The 21,228-nt window shown below is 41.4% G+C and overlaps 1 protein-coding gene and 2 long non-coding RNA genes across 4 annotated transcripts; all 3 read right to left on the reverse strand.

Moving 5' to 3' along the window:
- Positions 1-288: 288 nt before the first annotated feature.
- Positions 289-20,908, reverse strand: LOC101466359 (zona pellucida sperm-binding protein 3). 2 transcript variants are annotated; one of them, XM_076883122.1, is made up of 10 exons: positions 20,451-20,908; positions 20,258-20,373; positions 20,060-20,163; positions 19,818-19,992; positions 1,368-1,485; positions 1,208-1,290; positions 973-1,127; positions 697-846; positions 542-622; positions 289-467 (listed from the first exon to the last, which is right to left on the reverse strand). In XM_076883122.1, exons 1-10 carry the CDS (start codon positions 20,829-20,831, stop codon positions 307-309), a joined length of 1,524 nt encoding a protein of 507 aa, XP_076739237.1. In that variant the 5' UTR covers positions 20,832-20,908; the 3' UTR covers positions 289-306. The 2 variants fall into 2 exon arrangements, with proteins under 2 accessions (XP_076739237.1, XP_004558485.3); XM_004558428.4 differs by lacking the exons at positions 289-467; positions 542-622; positions 697-846; ... (1 more) ...; positions 1,208-1,290; positions 1,368-1,485 and adding exons at positions 18,377-18,555; positions 18,630-18,710; positions 18,785-18,934; ... (1 more) ...; positions 19,296-19,378; positions 19,456-19,573.
- Positions 4,674-8,837, reverse strand: LOC143418362 (uncharacterized). Its single transcript, XR_013098336.1, has 2 exons — positions 8,233-8,837; positions 4,674-6,449 (listed from the first exon to the last, which is right to left on the reverse strand). It is a non-coding gene; the product is annotated as an uncharacterized LOC143418362 (long non-coding RNA).
- LOC105941072 (uncharacterized) lies at positions 11,875-15,055 on the reverse strand. The gene is made up of 3 exons (XR_013098500.1): positions 14,967-15,055; positions 14,105-14,209; positions 11,875-12,141 (listed from the first exon to the last, which is right to left on the reverse strand). It is a non-coding gene; the product is annotated as an uncharacterized LOC105941072 (long non-coding RNA).
- Positions 20,909-21,228: the final 320 nt, after the last annotated feature.

Raw genomic sequence — 21,228 nt, forward strand, 5'->3', positions numbered from 1 at the left:
AGACCAGCACCATCTCACAACCTCATGTTAGAAGACAAGTCCAGTATCAAAATGCAAGTGCACTCGTCAGTTCTTCCCACAGCTATAGGAGTTAGAACCAGCAACATGTTAAGTGCAGCAGTCTCCCATAATCTAAGGTTTCTCCATGTTGCCTGCTACTCTACATCATGATCTCCTTCCAAAAGTCTCATCTTGACCAGTGACCCCGTGTTTCCAAAGAAATGTGCCTTGTTGCAGTCCATTTGCAAGATTGTGTAACTGTGACAGAACAGATTAGTCAGATCAGAGTACAATGTATAGTTAAGTTTATTTCTTAGGGTCAGACTCTATAGCAGTTGCATTAGACAGCATGGTCTCCTCCACTTCAAACTCTGAGGTGGTGTTGACATGGGGAGCTGCAGTGGTGCTGTTGTCCAGAGAGGATTCTTCAAGGTTCACTTTAGACTCAGGAGCATCTTCTTCCCCACCTGTAATTGGAGGAAAGAGAACCCCACATTATCACTGTTCAAATTTTAAAAGACTTGACAAGACCTTAGTTTACCTTTTCCAGCCATTTCACTTTTGCCATCAGTCTCATCAAAGTCTGGTGCAGACAAGTCAGGAAGCAGTCCTTTCTCCAAATCTATTATTTTAAGAAGTTTCACTTATTACAAAACCAGACTAAAAATTAGTAATTACTGTTGCCCTTCTGGTTACCAAGTTTATGTATTCCACTTCTCCACTGGCTGCCATACACAGGCCCGCCGATTTTATTGAGACCCACAGGCAGCTTCTCCACAGGTAGAGGCCTGCTCTTCTGTGAGTGCAAGACCTTCACTGGTCCTAGTTTAGCTTCATGTTCCCACACTTCCCAAAAGAAAATAGGACACCATCAGACTTTCGAGCACAAAACTGGGTTAATGCTGACATCTAGTGGTGACCAGCATGCACAAAACTAAACAGCAGCTACAATGGACAGACTGGAAACTCTACCCTGATTAGTCCTCAGTGGTTCAGGTTCCACTGGTTTCCCAAACCCACGGGGACCAAATCTCCCTTGGCTGATGGGCTTACTGCGGGGCTGGACGACTTCATTCTGGCTTTGACACTGCCCACAGAGGTAGTCGTTCCCATCAGCTGACCGCCACCTGAAGAGAATCATTGGCACGTTTTAGTCAGTCCCACATGCATTGACTTTCAATCATCTGTTGGACACTTTCAGACACACCTTTCATTTATGAAGGTGCATGCTTTATTTGTGGATTCTGCATCATTCACTGGGACAGCAGTCAGATGGCATGTGATGTAGACCTAACAAGAGAATTTGTCAGGAAGACAAAGAAAGCACATCTGCAAGAGTACGACTTACTGCCACAATACATTCTCACCTCCCCTTTGTCAGCATTGTGGAACCTAAAGGCATCGATCACCAAGTGGAGCTTTTCGTCTTGTGCCCTGGGTAGGAAGAAGGCCCTCGACCCTGGAAGCCTTGAATCAACCAAGCACCTAAACAAGATTTTAGGGTAATGTGAGAGTCAGATAAACTACACTTAACTTACATTGACTGTAGAAACTTTAATAAACCTCAAGTCTGCATAACTTAAACCATTCTAGCCAGCCTTTACACCATCTTCATCATCAACAGTTACACATCTACTTACCAGAGTGTCTTCTAATAAAGAAGGTTAGAAATGAAGCTTTGAAAGTTTGAATACTTAGTATTTAGAGAATTCAGTCAGCTCTTATTATGACACCAAAAGGGGGCAGATCTAGAGAAACTTTCTTAGGGTGGCAAATGGAGAAATCAAGTAGGGTGGCAAAATCAAAGCCTTTTTTCTTGTTTTTTTTTACACATATGCAGGTGTTACATTCTGTAATATGCGAGGTTTCAGACGTCACCAGTGATCCCACTCTCCCTGCTTTACAGAGAGCGCAGTCTGCCTTTTCGGCTCGCTGTGAATGCCTACTAGTTAAACTGTGTGTGCAAAGCCGAGGTTAGCTGAGTAGGGTTTGTCGTAGTGAGTTACTCTTCCTCCCTTCCTCAAGCCTCATTTACTTATCTAAAATGCCCTTTGTGTGTGTATGTAATGTTGCCCAGTGGCTTGCTGTGCGCAGCCCTCATGGTTTTCAGTTATACAATTGGTAATACAATCCCTGTTTCTGTTAGATTCCTGTGTAAGAGCTGTTACTCTCCCCCTGGCCTCTAGCAGAGGGGGTCGTAACAGTCTAAATGTGCAGAAAGCATTTGTAGAACTTGAACCTAAATGAAAGTAAGAATGAGCCAGCAAAAGAGTCCAGGGTCAGAGATGTAGTAGAGTCTCCAATGTCGAAGCTTATGAATAAATTTTAAATAGAGTGTAGATGTTTTTAATGGCAGTGTTTTCTTGTACGATTTGTTTGGTAATTCAGGTTTTATTTAACCCATTTAATGTTGTTCTATAGTTACCATCATACTATAAAACTTTTGAGATCATTCATATGTAGAAAGATGTGATTGTGTTACAACTCAACCCTTTTTTTATTGTCATCATTTATCAAACTAAGATATTTTATGGCAGAACTTCAAACACTCCACATGCACCCGATACTGATTGTCTTCCAGCTATCATTTTGATTAAATATTAGTCATACACTGCACAAAAACCCTTTGATGCACTTACTGTAATGCCCACAATGAGTCTATGCTTCTTCAATCATCACATCTCTGTGTTTTGAAAGTCGTATTGTGGGGTGTCTGTTGATTCCCACATCTACTTACCAGACTATGTTCTAGTTAAGAAGGTTACAAAGGAAGCTTTGAAGCCGTTTTACTTAGTATTTAAAGAATTCAGTCAGCTCTTATTATGACTGCTAAACACTCATTTCCTGATTATTTCCTTTCATTTACAATAAAAACATAACCTTGAGTATATGTAATTGCAGGGCTTTTTAATTGGGCTGATTCTCTATATTGTAGTTTCAGCTTCCAGTTATTTATGCAGCCAAGTTATATATGTGTAAAAAACAACACTGGATCCCTTTGAAACAGGTAACGAGCTGCAACTTAAGTGAATCTGCCCATTTTCTGGGCCTGATGTTGGGTCAGGTGCGAGTGTGCCAGCACAGCAACCAATGAAGTCTCTTCTCTGTCCTGAATCAGGACCAGTCACCCCACATGTTTCTTATCTGTCATAGTTGTCATGGAAATGGGTCTCATGATCCAGTGTTTGTGTTTTTGGTTTAATATTCTTTGATTACTGTTGCTCTTGGTTTTGGTTATTCTTATTTTTCAAGCTCTCAGCAATCTTAGTTCTCCCTCCCTCTATTTTCATCTTTGTGTTTAGTTTCTGTTCCCGTGTCCCACGTGTCATGTCTAGTCACCCCGGTCTCTATTTCCCAGTCAGTGAAAACAGAGCGAGCGATGGATAATAGTAACAAACTCATCAGTGAAATAGACTCTCAATCAACACGTGTCATTTATCCATCAGAGTAATTGTGCATTCTCCTCAAACGAGCCACACTGATTCACAAACTGTTATTGAACTTGTAAACTTTTTACTCTAAGTAAACTTCACACTTTCTTGTTGTTTCTTGTTGTTTCTTGGCAGTTTTAATAGGAAAATGCGGCACAGGCATCTGAGTGTTTCAGGTTTTCAGTCCAAGCAAGCAAACACCACTTCACTGTAATATTCTGACAACTTCTTCAGCTCCTGCTGATCATGTGTTGATCACTGACAGTTTGTACAACTTTTTACTACGTATACCTACTATACCCCTGCAGTTTTAGGTATAAGTGGTTGTAACTTGTTTCTCTTTTATCCCACACAAAATTCAACATGTGATGAATAAACACGTTTTAGGAAATATCATGAAATACGAGATGCTGTGATTTTAAGACAACATGACGCGCTCTACTGCAAGAAAAGAAGTGCAGTAGTCAACCAATACATAAATCCATGAATCAGCTTTGTCAATAGAGACAAAATGTAAACAATCCCCACCTTCTATGTCTAAGAAGGATTCCTGTAAGATGATAATGCCATATTATGATCAACAGTATTGAATACTGTTTTAAGAACTAACAATACCAGTACACCAAATATAATTTCACACCTTTCATGAGAGCAGCTTCTGTGCTGTGACATTGATGAAAGCCTGATTGGAAGATTTCATGGTAGCTATTAATATTCAAGTACTCACTAATTTGGTTAATATCTACTTTTTCAACAATCTGAAGAATAAATAGACCAATAATAAAGCCAATAATTATTGTACTGTGTTATAATGTTAAAATACGTCAATTTCTCTCTTTTTCACAAGGAGCTTCATAACCGAAGTTTTCAGTGATTCGGGGAAAATACCAGGAAAAAGACTGCAGGGGCTAAATGACTAAGGGAAGAAAAACCCTGGCAGGACATGACGAAGAAGATGAACGATGTAACACAGTTTACTAAGCGTTTTGCAGTAAGTGGCAATACATCAAAAACGAAAAGCTCAATTTAATCTGCGTTGATGTAACCGGTGTGTTCCTGCGTTGTGTCTGACAAAGAAAGGTAAAAGAAAGAAAGACCTCCAAGTAAATAACGTGACCGCTCCAGCTCCTACGACCAAATACAAACAGTGGGGAAGAGGGTTAGCTCAACCCATCACATCTTCCAAGTGTTACGATTCTTTGATGTGGGGTTGAGAACAAAACCACCAATACACCAACCAAGTAGATTCAAAAAACTGATGTATTAAACACACGTGTGGGAGAAGCACACAACGTCACCGTCTGCATAGATCTCAACTAAAAAACACATCAGACTGTTTTTGTATATCAGGTTCAGCCTCTTAATGCATAAGCAAAAACATATCATATCATATCGTATCATACGCCTATTACAGTTAGTGACCTTTAGACACTTCCTATATCTGTATTAAAGAACTATTTTCAGTCGTCTTAGACTGCAGATATTTCCTGTCGTTCTATTCTTTTCGTACCCGACCGGAGCACATCCTGTCCTTAACTGTAGCTAAGCAGGCACATCTACAAGTTACAAGCAAAATGCTTTTTTAAGGCTCTGCGCGTTCAATAGCTTCTAGATTAACATGTTACTAATAAAAGCCCTCTTATCTAATAATGTATTTTCCACACAAGCTAGCCAGAATTATATATTCATGTTAGTGTTAACGGTGCCCAAAACACATTTATGGCACACACATACTACACATTTATTGCATCTAACAAAAACAGGCACAATGATGACAATAACTGAACTAAAATCACAATCAGAAACATCAGGGTGGATAAATATACATTATATGTGTGTTGTACAGTGTCTGGAAATAAATCACACCAAGCTTTCTCACAGGCAAATTGTAGAAAACGGGAGAGGCCAAAGGGGTACACTGTATTTATAGGGTTGCACCAAAGAAGAAGAACAATGAGGAGGGGCTCTAACTGATAAAGAACATAACTACAGGCTTGAAGGTCCTAAAAGTCAGGTATAAACTGGAAAATAAAATATGTGGTCTACAACACATTTTGTGTAATTACAACAATATGTAATTCATGGCCCAGTTACATTGACATTGAGTTTAGTTGATTTAATATTTAGATGACTATGACAGATACACAAGACCAAAAAAGACTGAAGCAAGAAGCACAACAAGACAGATGAAACAATAAACACAGGTGTTGTCCTCCAAATTAGAGTACCTTTCTGAAAAGGCAAAAGCATCGTTTTGACGACTCTGTGTGCTATGGAGCACATCATGCTGACGTGTGTTTTATTCGTGAGAGGAATTTTTTCTACTGGATCACAATAAACAACAACAGTCCCAGACAAGCGAGGTGTCCCCACGTGTTTCTTATCTCTGATAGCTGGGAGTCATCAGCGTTGCTTCTATAGCGGTTTCTGAGAGACATCAGTAAATTGATGTCATCACTGTCCATGGAAAACCTCCTGATCGCTCTTAAGAGGCTAGTAGTGATCCCATATGTATGTTGTGGATCATACGCTGTCCAATGATATCCAGCTGCCTCATAATGCTGTGTGATATAGACTTGGTCTATTATACGTGAAGTTCGCCGTCTCACATTCTGCTCCCTGACTCTGATTATGATTCGAGCCCTGTTACCGTCCTCTTGCTCCGATTGGATGACCTGAGGTGGAAGTTGCAACGATCCTTCTCGATGGATATTACCAAGACTGTAGTATCGGTATCCCCTCGGCAGTGGCTCTAACAGCTCTTCATCGTTGCGATATTGATGTGAGCCATAATCACGATGGTTTGGGCCAAAGGTCAGACTTATGTCATCATTTGTGTTGATGTCAATTTCATTGGCAAACCAGTGGAGGAACCGGAGGCAGTCCTCTTGGGCAGATGTGTCAGAGCCTACTGACCTCAGATGAGTGATTGAGTTGAGCTTTCTTACAGCTGACACAGAGCTGAAGGTCAGGAGGAGAGCCACACAGCAGCTCATCATTCTTCCAAACATCTTCATCCTGGAGAGATTTAAGAAGTTGTTGTTGTTATTGTTCATGCATACTTTATATTCTGACATTCATTATGTGATTCATGACCAAGTGAAACGATTATGTGATGACTGCATAATGTGATTAATAGGATAATCATGATTAAGACAACTTTAAATGTACTCCTAGTTTATAATTTGATAGTCATTCAGCCACACAAACTCTGAAACAGGTTTTACTTGTTTTTCTCCTCTCTGGTTTATACCATCTATTATGGGTTCGAATTGCATTTTAAAATTTTGCTTTCTTCAACTGAAATCAAAAGTTAGTTTTTTGATTAACTGTTACGAGAGGCTTTTTATTAAGAAAAGTTGTTTTCTCAAACAGCTTTAACTTTGTGACATAAAGAGAGAAAATCACACTAATAACTTGTATCGGTAACTTGAAGCCTCCTGTCAGCTTCAGATAAACAGGGAAGGATCGCTCAACAATAAGTTGTCAGAGGATTAATTAAACAAAGCAAACCAAGTAATTCTTTAACAAAGAAGTGATGCATATTTTATAGCCATTAGCAAATTGAAACAACTACATATTTGAGTGCTTTTTCATTCATCTTTTTATTTTTTCCCACTTAGCCATTACACTTCTGTTAACCCATAATTTTATTTATTTATGTTGTCAGGTGGTTTCATGATACTCACCTCTCCATGTGTCAGAAAGTTAAACTAATAACATCAAAACTAGATCATTTTGCACTTGAATGAGTATGCTTCCAATTTAAGAGAAAGTGGACAAAGTACAATCCATTTCATCGTATCTTTAAATATTTTGTCATTGGTAGAATAAATGGAGCATTAGAAAAGAGGGTAAAGTCATGTGAGTGAAAATAAAGAAAATGAGAGAACCTGTGTAAGTCTGCTGCTGCTGTTCGTATGAGGACAGTCGTAGCTCCCTGTATGCTTTGCTGTTCTTGTAAATAGAACCAGACCAACAAGTTCTGCTAGTTGATAAGATGAAGCTTGATGATCCAGCCATTTTGATGAGAGCAACATCATCATGGATTTAAGTGTTTCTAGTTTAACAGTCACGTAAAAGCGGATTATTGATAATTGTATGAGCAGGTTTAGGTCCAAAGTTTAAACATGGACGTGTCTGCAGGGTGAGTGACGCAGTTGTCGCCATAATAAACTTGTTAGTTGTCTCTTAGCTAATTTTTATTTTCACAAATGCAAATACAGTAGCCAAAAGCCTAATTTTAAACACTACTACAATGATACTGTATCTTACATAAAATTGATTCGTGAATTACTTAATAAAAAGGCTATGAAAACTATTAATATTTGTACTAATTACAAATTATTTGAATGTATTTAACTTTTTATATCAAGTTTAAAAACAAAACAAGGAGGTCGAGGCACGATGTGCCGGGAGTGCGGTGTTCCCCCCGCACTCCCGGCACATCGGGAGCGCACTCCCGATGCTCGACCTCAGCTTCGAGCTGGTGGGTAACAGACTTCTCCAAAAACGAACACTTTTACAAATATGCGCAAATATGTCTTGATGAACCGATCAGATATTTGAAGGTAACACAGCTACATTCATGCCTGAAAACATCTTAAACGTTTATCTTATAAGTTTATTAAAAGTACTACTTATCCTCACAATAGTTTTGCGATCTCGCAAAAGTTCATCTTATTTTTTTCTCTCATGTCCCAAGTGGCCACTTCATTGTATCTTTAAATATAGAAAAAAAAATTCTGCTTTAGGGCAAAATCATGTGAGTAAGTGAAAAGGAATCCACCAGGAAACTTACCTTTGTAAGTCTGCTGTTGTTTGTGTGAGGACAGTCGTAACTCCCTTTAAGTTTTGCTTTCCTGGTAAATGAAACCAGAGCAATAAGCTCCGCTAGTGGCGAAGATGAAGGTTGACAATCCAGATATTTAGATGAGGCTACTAAAGAGCAACGCCATCATGGATTTAAGGGTTTCTAGTTTAGCAGTCACGTGAAAGCAAATTATTGATCATTTTATGAGCAAGTTTATGGCCAAAGTTTGAATATGGGCGTGTCTGCCCGACTGTAGGGTGAGAGGTTGCAGTATTGTTTAATATAGGAGCTGGTTACAAATGAATTTTAAATAGTGTACACATTTATTCAGTGGCAGTGTTTTCTTGTATGATTTGTTTGGTCATTCAAGTTTCCTTATTTAAAGGCGTTCTATAGTTACTGTCATTATATTAACAAACTTTGAGATCCCTACATAGAAAGATGTGATTGTGTTACAACTAGAGATGGACCGATCAGTCCGATACTGACCTAAATTACTGGATCGGATATAGGAGAGAAATAAAAAATGTAATCCGATCCAAGAAGAAAAGCACCTCACAAAACTTGCGACATGGCATAACTCGGCTCATAACCGTAGAACGTGGGAGCAGTGTGCATCACGTGATAGAGCGGCTGTGGGGTGGGTCTGGTTCAGCATTTGGAGCCTCGTTACCAAATGTTGTGCCAAAAAGTGATTGTCTGCCAAAAACTGATTTCCGGTATTTGCCAAAAACTGATTGCTCGTATTTAAACTGCTATAAACTTGTTGGGCTATAATATGTGAAACATACACTGAACAAAAATATAAACGCAACACTTTTGTTTTTGCTCCCATTCCCCATGGGATGGACGTAGAGACCTAAAATTCATTCCAGATACACAATATTACCATCCCTCCCAAACAGTGGTCACAAATCAGTCCAAATGTGTGGTAGTGGGCACATCTGCTATATTGAGATAATCCATCCCACCTCACAGGTGTGCCACATCAGGATGCTGATCTGACATCATGAGTAGTGCACAGGTGTACCTCAGACTGCCCACAACAAAAGGCCACCCTGGAATGTGCAGTTTTGTCTCACAGCAAAATGCCACAGATACCACAAGCAATGAGGGAGCGTGCAATTGGCATGCTGACAGCAGGAATGTCAACCAGATCTGTCACCCGTGCATTGAATGTTCATTTCTCAACCATAAGCCGTCTCCACAGGCGTTTCAGAGAATATGGCAGCACATCCAACCGGCCTCACAACCGCAGGCCTCGTGTAACCACACCAGCCCAGGACCTCCACATCCAGCAGGTTCACCTCCAAGATCGTCTGAGACCAGCCACCCAGACAGCTGCTGGAACAATTGGTTTGCACAACCAAACAATTTCTGCACAAACTGTCAGAAACCGTCTCAGGGACGCTCAACTGCATGCCCGTCGTCCTCATCGGGGTCTTGACCTGACTCCAGCTCGTCGCCGTAACAGACTTGTGTGGGCAAATGCTCACATTCGATGGCGTCTGGCACGTTGGAGAGGTGTGCGCTTCACGGATGAATCATGGTTCACATTGTTCAGGGCAGATGGCAGCTGAGAATGTCCCAGTTCTTGCATGGCCAGCATACTCACCGGACATGTCACCCATTGAGCATGTTCGGGATGTGCTTGACCGGCGAATACGACAGCGTGTACCAGTTCCCACGAGTATCCAACAACCTCGCACAGCCATTGAAGTGGAGTGGACCAACATTCCACAGGCCACAATTGACAATCTGATAGACTCCATGCGACGATGTGTTGCACTGCATGAGGCAAATGGTGGTCACACCAGATACTGACCGGTTCTGGGTCCCCAGACCCCCAATAGCGCAAAAAACTGCACATTCCAGGGTGGCCTTTTGTTGTGGGCAGTCTGAGGTACACCTGTGCACTACTCATGATGTCAGATCAGCATCCTGATGTGGCACACCTGTGAGGTGGGATGGATTATCTCAATATAGCAGATGTGCCCACTACCACACATTTGGACTGATTTGTGACCACTGTTTGGGAGGGATGGTTATATTGTGTATCTGGAATGAATTTTAGGTCTCTACGTCCATCCCATGGGGAATGGGAGCAAAAACAAAAGTGTTGCGTTTATATTTTTGTTCAGTGTAAATGGCTCTAAGTGCATTCATGTGTTGAATAAACAAAGATTACATGTTAATGTTTTGTTAGTACCCTTATTTCATTGTGTTACATTTCACCCCAGGATATGTTACAACTAACCCAGACTAGGGGGTTAATTGTAACATTTCACTCTTCGTGTTTGAGACCATACCATGCAATGGGTAATTGTGCTGCAGAGAAAATAGCTGCACTATTTAATAGCAGAGACATGTAAATACTTTGCATCACATTTTGAATCCACTACCTTAAACGAGCTCCAATTTACAGACAGAAATGTCAAAAATGTTACAACTATCCGATAGTAGTTCATCTCTGAATGTTTGTAAAGCATTCCAGCCTTAAGCTTAACAACCGATATATGGGGCGACTGCCTCTCTCTCCCTCCCTCTCCTGCTGCTACTTCAATCGTGAAACTGATCAATGATCAGCTGATGGCTTTTCTGTCGCGAGTCTGTCTCTCTTCTTTGTTTTTGGCTCACTTTGCACCAGAAAGAGGAAACCAGCGGCTGAACAACAGCAGCACATTTAACCTTGATAAGCTGTAGTTAGAATTTATTTAATATTACTTTCTACACCAGGATCCTTTTCTACGTAACTGACGGCTGGTAACTGTGCAGGGGCGGATCTAGCAAAGTTTAGCCAGGGGGGCCGATAGGGCATTAACAGGGAAAAGGGGGCACAAAGACATAATTTTCTTTCTTATTCTCATTTAGAATGTCTAGTTTTTAATAAATAATTATCTGAATCTTACACCCAAAGTTTTAATTTGATGTAAAATGTATAGAAGTCCATTACTGTATATAGTGACTATTAAGTCGAATATAACCTAGTAAGCTATAGTACTTTATCCTTTGGGAAGGTACCATCTGTGCAGTCTGCAATTCTGTTGAAGAAAGATGTTGAATCTATTTAATTATTAATAATTGATTTCTGTGCATTTTTTTCACACTGCATCAAATTAAAGTTGATTACATCGATTAAGCATCATGAGCTGGTTCCCTATTTTTTTTTTTTTTTTTTTGCTGGGAGTTTGCAGCCCTATTGGTTAGGTTGCTTACTCTTTAAAATACCAGAATAGGGAGGATGCAGTAAGTTTAAGTTTATTAGATTGATCAGTATTGCTGAACCGTGAAATATTTTGGGTGCAGTGTATTTTTTGCATACAGGTATAACAGACTAGCTTTAGTGTTTTTTGGTTTTTAAACTTGAGTTTGAACTTATACCAAATGCAGCAAGATATTAAAAAAACAGTTTTATTGATTAAAAAAGACACTATATCGGATTCATATCGGTATCGGCCGATATCCAAATTTATGATATCGGTATCGGACATAAAAAAGTGGTATCGTGCCATCTCTAGTTACAACTCAAACTTTTAGTTTCATTATCTCAAACTGTAACTGAAATTGAGTTTTATTTTTTATTTGATTTGTACTAAAAGTCTGTGAAACACAAAGAAAACCATGTAAATGTTGGCATAAAAGTATTTTAATGAATGAATGTGTGCAGTCGACCAGTGAGTCAGAAGTCAACACTTTAGCAGTGAGTGACCCTGTAGAACTTTGTTTAGGATTACAGTACTTCTCTCTTTAGTTATATTAGTACACTTTTAATACTGGAGCGTGACACCTTACTGGAGGAGAAGTCTGTTTTCAAGGTGTTTGCTCTTTGCTTACATTGTGGAAATAAAATCATCAAAGAGCTCAGAGTCAGGGCGTCACGAAGCACAGCATCTGAAACTGACAAAATAATGTTACAGGATTAAATATCATCTAACTCTAAGCTTTACAACATTCTTCATGTGAGATCATTAACAAGACTGGCTACGGATACCGACTACGGAACGGAGCAGTTGTCAGCCACCTCCTGTACATGGATGACATCAAGCTGTATGCCAAGAGTGAACGAGACATCGATTCACTGATCCACACTACCAGGCTATACAGCAATGACATTGGAATGTCGTTCGGACTGGAGAAGTGTAGTCGGATGGTAACAAAGAGAGGGAAGGTAGTCAGAACTGAGGGGATTGAACTACCAGAAGGCAACATTGCAGACATAGAGGACAGTTACAAGTACTTGGGGATCCCACAGGCGAATGGGAACCATGAAGAGGCCGCTAGAAAAGCTGCAACCACCAAGTACCTGCAGAGGGTCAGGCAAGTCCTGAGGAGTCAGCTGAATGGTAAGAACAAGATCCGGGCCATCAACACCTATGCCCTGCCCGTGATCAGGTACCCTGCTGGGGTAATGGGCTGGCCAAAGGAGGAGATAGAAGCCACTGACATAAAGACAAGAAAGCTCCTTACCATGCATGGAGGGTTTCACCCCAAGTCCAGCACCCTGAGGCTGTACGCTAAGCGGAAGGAAGGGGGCCGGGGACTGGTGAGTGTCAGCACCACAGTCCAGGATGAGACAACGAACATCCAAGAATACATTGGGAAGATGGCCCCAACTGACCGAGTGCTCAGTGAATACCTCAGGCAGCAGAAACCCAAGAAAGAGGAGGGAGACGAGGAACCATCATGGAAGGACAGGCCCCTGCACGGTATGTACCACCGGCAGATAGAGGAGGTGGCTGATATCCAGAAATCCTACCAGTGGCTGGACAAAGCTGGACTGAAAGACAGCACAGAGACACTAATCATGGCAGCACAAGAACAAGCTCTGAGTACAAGATCCATAGAGGCTGGGGTCTATCACACCAGGCAAGACCCCAGGTGCAGGCTGTGTAAAGATGCCCCAGAGACAATCCAGCACATAACAGCAGGGTGCAAGATGCTAGCAGGCAAGGCATACATGGAACGCCATAACCAAGTGGCCGGCATAGTGTACAGGAACATCTGTGCCGAGTATAACCTGGAAGTCCCGAGGTCAAAATGGGAGATGCCCCCAAGGGTGGTGGAGAATGACCGAGCTAAGATCCTGTGGGACTTCCAGATACAGACGGACAAAATGGTGGTGGCTAACCAACCGGACATAGTGGTGGTAGACAAACAGAAGAAGACGGCCGTAGTGATCGATGTAGCGGTTCCGAATGACAGCAATATCAGGAAGAAGGAACACGAGAAGCTGGAGAAATACCAAGGGCTCAGAGAAGAGCTCGAGAGGATGTGGAGGGTGAAGGTAACGGTGGTCCCCGTGGTAATCGGAGCACTAGGTGCGGTGACTCCCAAGCTAGGCGAGTGGCTCCAGCAGATCCCGGGAACAACATCGGAGATCTCTGTCCAGAAGAGCGCAGTCCTGGGAACAGCTAAGATACTGTGCAGGACCCTCAAGCTCCCAGGCCTCTGGTAGAGGACCCGAGCTTGAAGGATAAACCGCCCGCAGGGGCGTGCTGGGTGTTTTTTATAGATATCACTATATATATATATATATATATACATATATATATACATATATATATATATATATATATATATATATATATATATATATATATATATATACATATATATATATATATATATATATATATATATATATATATATATATATATATATATATATATATAGTGATATCCCCACGGCAGTGGGTCTAACAGCTGTTCATCGTTGCGATAATGATGTGAGCCATAATCAAAACTATTTGGGTCAAAGATCAGACTTATGTCATCGTTTATGTCAATGTCAATTTCACTGGCAAACCAGCGGAGCAACCAGAGGCTCTGCTCAGGCACAGACTGGCCAAAGCCTACTGACCTCAGATGAGTGATTGAGTTGAGCTTTCGTCTTACAGCTGACACAGAGCTGAAGGTCAGGAGGAGAGCCACACAGCAGCTCATCATTGTTCCAAACATCTTCATCCTGTGGAGATTTAAGAAGTCACTGTTTTTACTGTTCATGCAATTGCTTTTTAAAATGTTGTTTTCTTCAGTTGAAATCAAAAGTTACTTTTTTAATATTAGAGTTTACTTTTAATTAAGAGGGTGTTAAGAGAGGCTTGTTAGTGAGAAATGTTGTTTTCTCAAACAGCTTTAACTTTGTGACATAAAGAGAGAAAATCACACTAATAACTTGTATCTGTAACTTGTTGGCTGAAGCCTCCTGTCAGCTTCAGATAAATAACAGGGAAGGATCGCTCAACACTCAGTTTACAGAGGATTAATTAAACAAAGCAAACTAAGTAATTCTTTAACAAAGAAGTGAAGCATATTTTATAGCCATGACCAAACATGCTTTTATTTTATTCATTACACTGCTTTTAAACCAGAATTTTATTTATGTTGTCAGGTGTGGCTCAGAAACGAGTCCAGTATCTAAAGCAGTGCGTGCGACACGACAACAAACAGGTTTCATGATACTCACCTCTCCCTGTGTCAGAAAGTTAAACTGATTACGTTTGTCAAAACTGTAATATTGCAGACTTATAGATCATTTTTCATGTGAATGAGTATGTTTGTAATTTAAGAGAAGGCAGACTAAGTGCAGTGTAATCCACTCCATGTTAAACCCACTTCACTGTATCTTTAAATATAAAATAAATGCTGCATTAGAGACGAGGGTAAAGTCATGTGAGTGAAAGTAAGCAAAAATGAATCCACCAGGAAATGAGAGAACGTACCTGTGTAAGTCTGCTGCTGTTGTTGTGTGAGGACAGTCGTAGCTCCTTTTATGTTTTGCTTTTCTTGTAAATGAAACCAGAGAAACAAGCTCTGCTAGTCGTGAAGAGGAAGTTTGATATTCCAAATATTTGGATGAGGCTATTAAAGAGCAACACCATCATGGATTTAAGGGTTTCTAGTTTAGCAGTCACGTAAAAGACCATTTTATGTCCAAAGTTTCAATATGGACATGTCGACTGTAGGGTGAGAGGTGTATTAGAATAATTCAGCCTTCTAGAGATCGTGTCAGCAGGGTTGATTAAACTTTATTTGCCTCCAGCAGCAGGCTCACTGAGTCTATTTGTTTCAAGAAATGTGTGAGACACAAAGAAAGCAATGAATGTGTGTGTTGAACCAACGAGTCAGAAGTCAACACTTTAACAGAAGTTAACACTTTAAAACACTTTTAAGGACTTACAGTGCTTCTCTTCTATGTTATATTAATCCACCTTTAACACTGTGTAGCTGGTCTGGCCTGAAACTCCGATCGCCGTGTTCTCTGCGTTGTGCTGTGCGAATGACCAGAGGAGTCAACTCTCAATTTGGCAGCTGGGGCGGATTTATTCTCCCATAACTCTCCTCAGCGGTGCGTCAAGGCGACTGTTCAAAATAAAAATAAATCCGTACAGCAACTTCATCTTACTGGGCTTCTGCATGCACACCTCTCCTCAGCGGGGCCTCTAGGCGACTGAGGTGCAACACAATAACAAATTGATCTATTAAAATACTCGAACACATCTTTAAACATATATAAGAAATTAAAATGCACTGAATTGTGACATTTCCTCATCAACAACAAAATTAAGCTCTAGGGAGACCCCATTTACCAGTGGCAATTTTACATATTTTTAGTTACATATATTTAACAATAAGTTGAAGCAGTGAACATGAATTACAAACAACTAAAAGATATAACCAGTAGGTCCTACACATGACACAAAAATAAAAGAGGGAGCTCACATACCTGTTCAAAAGAAAAATAAATCAAATCTGAAGGTGGGCTTCTGCACGCACACCTTCAGGGGAGAGAGAAGAATAGCGGACCACATGAGAAACCACCTGCATGCTCCTGTGCCCTAACCTGAGATCGGCTAATTAGCATGCTGCAATAAAGTGCTGTACTCGACAGAGAAACAACAATTCACACTAAAACATCTGACAAAACTGTGAGACAAAATGCATCAAAGGTCAAAGGTCACACAAACCAAATAAAAGCTCCCAAAAAATAAATACAGAAAATAAATATATATAAATAAACACATATTCATAACCAAAACTGACAAAGCAAAATAACACTACAGGATGGATCTTTGGTGAAATATAAATTATTTTTTTAAGACACCCGTTACAACTGCACCATGACACCATAAGGGAGGAGAAGTTTGTTTTCCAGGTGTTTGCTCTTTTCAAACTTACTGGAAAAAATCATCAAAGTCCTCAGACCTCAGGGTGTCACAACGCACGGCATCTGAAACTGTCAACATAATGTTACAGGATTAAGCCTCTTCTAACTATAAGCTTTACAACATTCCTCATGAAGCATCTCCAAGCTGTAAAGCTTTACAGTCGCTGTAGATCAGGGGTGTCAAACATAAAGCCCAGCTAGGATGGGGTGTCTGGTGATCTGTACCTCAATTCAAGACATTTTAAAATCCAGGGGAGGTGCCAACAATGCAGGCCTAGATGTTTGCTGTATTTTATGGAGCTACTAAATCAAATTATTATTATTTTTTGTCACTTAAATGGTTTATTTCCTACAGAATAAAAACCCTGAATCAACATCTGTCTCAGGTCAGCCAATAAGAGGCTATGCCGAAGTGCATGCTCTCCTCTTTGAACAAGATAATGAGTTAAATGTTATCTTTTATAGCGGCAGGAAACAGGAACTACAGCAGAGGTCATCCTTATTCTCAGATATATGTAGGTTATAATATAAACATAATGAAAAGAGCCAGACAGGCTGAAGGAGCTGTTATCGCCAATATGCTTTCATATCAAGGACGGACTTAAGTGGGAAAGATTTTGAAGCTATTAAAGGTTTAAACGCTCCTGTCAATATTCCCTCTAAGGCAGCGGTCTCCAACCTTTTTCGCGCCACGGACCGGTTTGTGCCTGACAATATTTTCACGGACCGGCGTTTAAGGTGTCGCGGATAAATACAACAAAATAAAACTAACACCGGTACCGAAAAAAAGAAGATTTATTCATAACATACGTAAAAAGACCCAGGAAAACCGAGTTAACGATAAAAACAATAACAAAATAACGAAAAGAAAAGAGGGCGATGACATTAATGCCAAGGGTTCTGAACTTATGTTTTGTTTTCACAGTGAACTGATGTCACTCATGTTGCAAAGACACTCATGCAACTTTGATCAGCCACCAAAATGTTCATATAGAGATTATTGGGAGCAGCAGAAATGTTGGCCATGATGACACATTCACAGTTGTCCACCCAACACCCCATCTGATTGTCTTGTAAGTAGAGAAATAAGTTCCTAAATGAAATTCCTCTACCAGTGAGCAATCTAGTTTCCTCCAGTGCTGGAATCAGGCATGACAGAGCATGTCTCAGGAGACCAGCTCAGTTACTGCAGATTAAACTGAATCATGTCTTAATTCAGCCATTTTGTACTATTAGACGTTGGCACTGCATGAAGCAGTTTGATTATTCTACAGATCGATGTTTTATGTATTGCCTTGACTTTGATGCTGGCCCTCAAAGGGTTGATTATGTCTGCTGACGAGTCATTTTATTGATGGACAAACAGCACATTTCAGATTCAGCTTGAATATTTCAAATCTGATCTAAATTTTTTAAAAAATGTTCCTTGATCTCTTCCCCCCCAGCAGTATATAATACATAAGTATTGTTTCCAATCATCACTAAAAATCTCATGTTAGTGCTGCCATTTTGCTCTGTCCTTCACTACATCCCAGAACTTGTGTTTTCTTCCTCCTGCCTGACAGCTCCATATTTAATATAATCCTGCCATCCACCTGTGCATTGTTGGTGTTATTGATGAGCTGCAAGTCAGACTCAAAACTGGATCTCCTTCCATATACAACCCTCATTCAAGACAGACCAGCACCATCTCCCAACCTCATGTTAGAAGACAAGTCCAGTATCAAAATGCAAGTGCACTCGTCAGTTCTTCCCACAGCTATAGGAGTTAGAACCAGCAACATGTTAAGTGCAGCAGTCTCCCATAATCTAAGGTTTCTCCATGTTGCCTGCTACTCTACATCATGATCTCCTTCCAAAAGTCTCATCTTGACCAGTGACCCCGTGTTTCCAAAGAAATGTGCCTTGTTGCAGTCCATTTGCAAGATTGTGTAACTGTGACAGAACAGATTAGTCAGAGCAGAGTACAATGTATAGTTAAGTTTATTTCTTAGGGTCAGACTCTATAGCAGTTGCATTAGACAGCATGGTCTCCTCCACTTCAAACTCTGAGGTGGTGTTGACATGGGGAGCTGCAGTGGTGCTGTTGTCCAGAGAGGATTCTTCAAGGTTCACTTTAGACTCAGGAGCATCTTCTTCCCCACCTGTAATTGGAGGAAAGAGAACCCCACATTATCACTGTTCAAATTTTAAAAGACTTGACAAGACCCTAGTTTACCTTTTCCAGCCATTTCACTTTTGCCATCAGTCTCATCAAAGTCTGGTGCAGACAAGTCAGGAAGCAGTCCTTTCTCCAAATCTATTATTTTAAGAAGTTTCACTTATAACAAAACCAGACTAAAAATGAGTAATTACTGTTGCCCTTCTGGTTACCAAGTTTATGTATTCCACTTCTCCACTGGCTGCCATACACAGGCCCGCCGATTTTATTGAGACCCACAGGCAGCTTCTCCACAGGTAGAGGCCTGCTCTTCTGTGAGTGCAAGACCTTCACTGGTCCTAGTTTAGCTTCATGTTCCCACACTTCCCAAAAGAAAATAGGACACCATCAGACTTTCGAGCACAAAACTGGGTTAATGCTGACATCTAGTGGTGACCAGCATGCACAAAACTAAACAGCAGCTACAATGGACAGACTGGAAACTCTACCCTGATTAGTCCTCAGTGGTTCAGGTTCCACTGGTTTCCCAAACCCACGGGGACCAAATCTCCCTTGGCTGATGGGCTTACTGCGGGGCTGGACGACTTCATTCTGGCTTTGACACTGCCCACAGAGGTAGTCGTTCCCATCAGCTGACCGCCATCTGAAGAGAATCATTGGCACGTTTTAGTCAGTCCCACATGCATTGACTTTCAATCATCTGTTGGACACTTTCAGACACACCTTTCATTTATGAAGGTGCATGCTTTATTTGTGGATTCTGCATCATTCACTGGGACAGCAGTCAGATGGCATGTGATGTAGACCTAACAAGAGAATTTGTCAGGAAGATAAAGAAAGCACATCTGCAAGAGTACGACTTACTGCCACAATACATTCTCACCTCCCCGTTGTCGGCATTGTGGAACCTAAAGGCATCGATCACCAAGTGGAGCTTTTCGTCTTGTGCCCTGGGTAGGAAGAAGGCCCTCGACCCTGGAAGCCTTGAGTCAACCAAGCACCTAAACAAGATTTTAGGGTAATGTGAGAGTCAGATAAACTACACTTAACTTACAATGACTGTAGAAACTTTAACCTCAAGTCTCCATAACTCAAACCATTCTAGCCAGCCTTTACACCATCTTCATCATCAACAGTTACACTCCCTAAATGGCTCATCACTTTAGCCCCTCATTACTTTGCAACTCCTGCTCAGGCTTAAAATCCACTCTAACGTAGTCCAAATCCAGGCCTTTGTGTGCTTACCCATTTTCAATAAAACTGTATCTGGGTTGAGTGTTCACGTCTGGGTGAAGAGTGGCCACACAGCTGTTCATGAACACCCGGAGTCCCGCGTGATGTCCAACTCTGACTGAGGCCTCGATGCTGATGGGCTCGCCGAGGTAAAACACATTAACCCCACGCTCGTGCTGCCAGTCGTCTGCACAGAGAGCAGAGCGGTGAGCATAAAATCAAGGCCAAGAAGTCAGTGATGGAAGTCAACTCACCTGTCATCAGCTTCAGGTCAAACTCCAAGCGTTCCTCTGTGGTCTGCCTAGATGTGAAGGGGATCCAGGCAGGCTGGAGTGGAGAGCTGGACAAACTGTACTTCCTAAAATACAAAGCACGTTTTTAAAAGAGTGAAGAATATATTGATAATCTTTGAAGGTGTACTTTATTAAAAATAAATAAATGGGAATACAGACCTTTCATAATGGCACTCAATTGGAATCACAGCCTCCTCCATTCGGATTACGCCATGAGGAGAGGCCACAGGAGCGTAAATGAGGAGGTTTGTGTAGACTAGACATCCTTCAGTCATCTGTGGAGAGCAGGTGTGTTTATAAGTAGACGATGTAAGATTTAATACGTGTATAAGCTGCAGCACAGATTAGTTACCATGTGTTTGGTGCCGCAGTCCGCGAGGCCAGCGTGGATCCTGTACTCATCCTCAGAGGCCGCTGCGGCTCTGCAGTCGTCGCTGCCCTCCACTCCAAGGCGGAGGTCGTCGCTGTTAACAGGAGCTCCAATAGCAAACATGTCTGCCTTGATCACGACCTCCAGAGAGTCCGGGTGGCAGATCACGCCAACGGTGTTCACGTGCTCCCGTTCTTTTTGCTCCTGGTGCGCGCTGTGAGTGTGGCTGTGGCTCCACGAACGCGGAGCCCTCTGGAAGAAAGCATGAAGCGGTGGCGGCGGGAAAACTAAAGATGACTGAACGCAGAGTCCCGACAGGAAGAGCCCAACGAGGAGGTCAACCCAAAAATGTAAAGGCTCCATAAAGAAAACAAAACGAGGCAACCAGCTTCGGACCGCGAGCGCTCCTGTCTGACCCACGAGACAGCGCTCTAGGCTGACACGAGGAGCGTTTTAAGCTTCAACCAATCAGCCTCGTCAGCGTACCCCGCACACCTGAGTCCACTCAAACACTAATGAGCTTCTACCTGCATCCACGCAGTCTCGGGGTTCCTCTTGCCTCCTTTCCTAAACTCCCTTCCTTCACAGAAACCTCATTGAGATTAAGAAAAAGTGGGTAGGAAAGACGGGTAGGAGGCTTCATATGGATTTGGGAAAAGATATAACTACGTACTTCATGCAGATCGTGTTAACGAGAGCAGTCTGTGAGAAATTGTTGGAACTGTACAAAGATCTAACACCGAAAAAGGGTGCTTTGTGT

Source organism: Maylandia zebra, linkage group LG4, assembly GCF_041146795.1.
Source record: "Maylandia zebra isolate NMK-2024a linkage group LG4, Mzebra_GT3a, whole genome shotgun sequence".
Lineage (NCBI taxonomy): Eukaryota > Metazoa > Chordata > Actinopteri > Cichliformes > Cichlidae > Maylandia > Maylandia zebra.

Coding starts and splice junctions, on each gene's coding strand:
- LOC101466359 (XM_076883122.1), bottom strand. CDS start 20,831: ATGGAGCCTTTACATTTTTGGGTTGACCTCCTCGTTGGGCTCTTCCTG. Junction 1,291..1,367: donor ACAATGCTGACAAAGGGGAG/GTGAGAATGTAT, acceptor TTCTCTTGTTAG/GTCTACATCACATGCCATCT. Junction 623..696: donor AAGTGGAATACATAAACTTG/GTAACCAGAAGG, acceptor TTAAAATAATAG/ATTTGGAGAAAGGACTGCTT.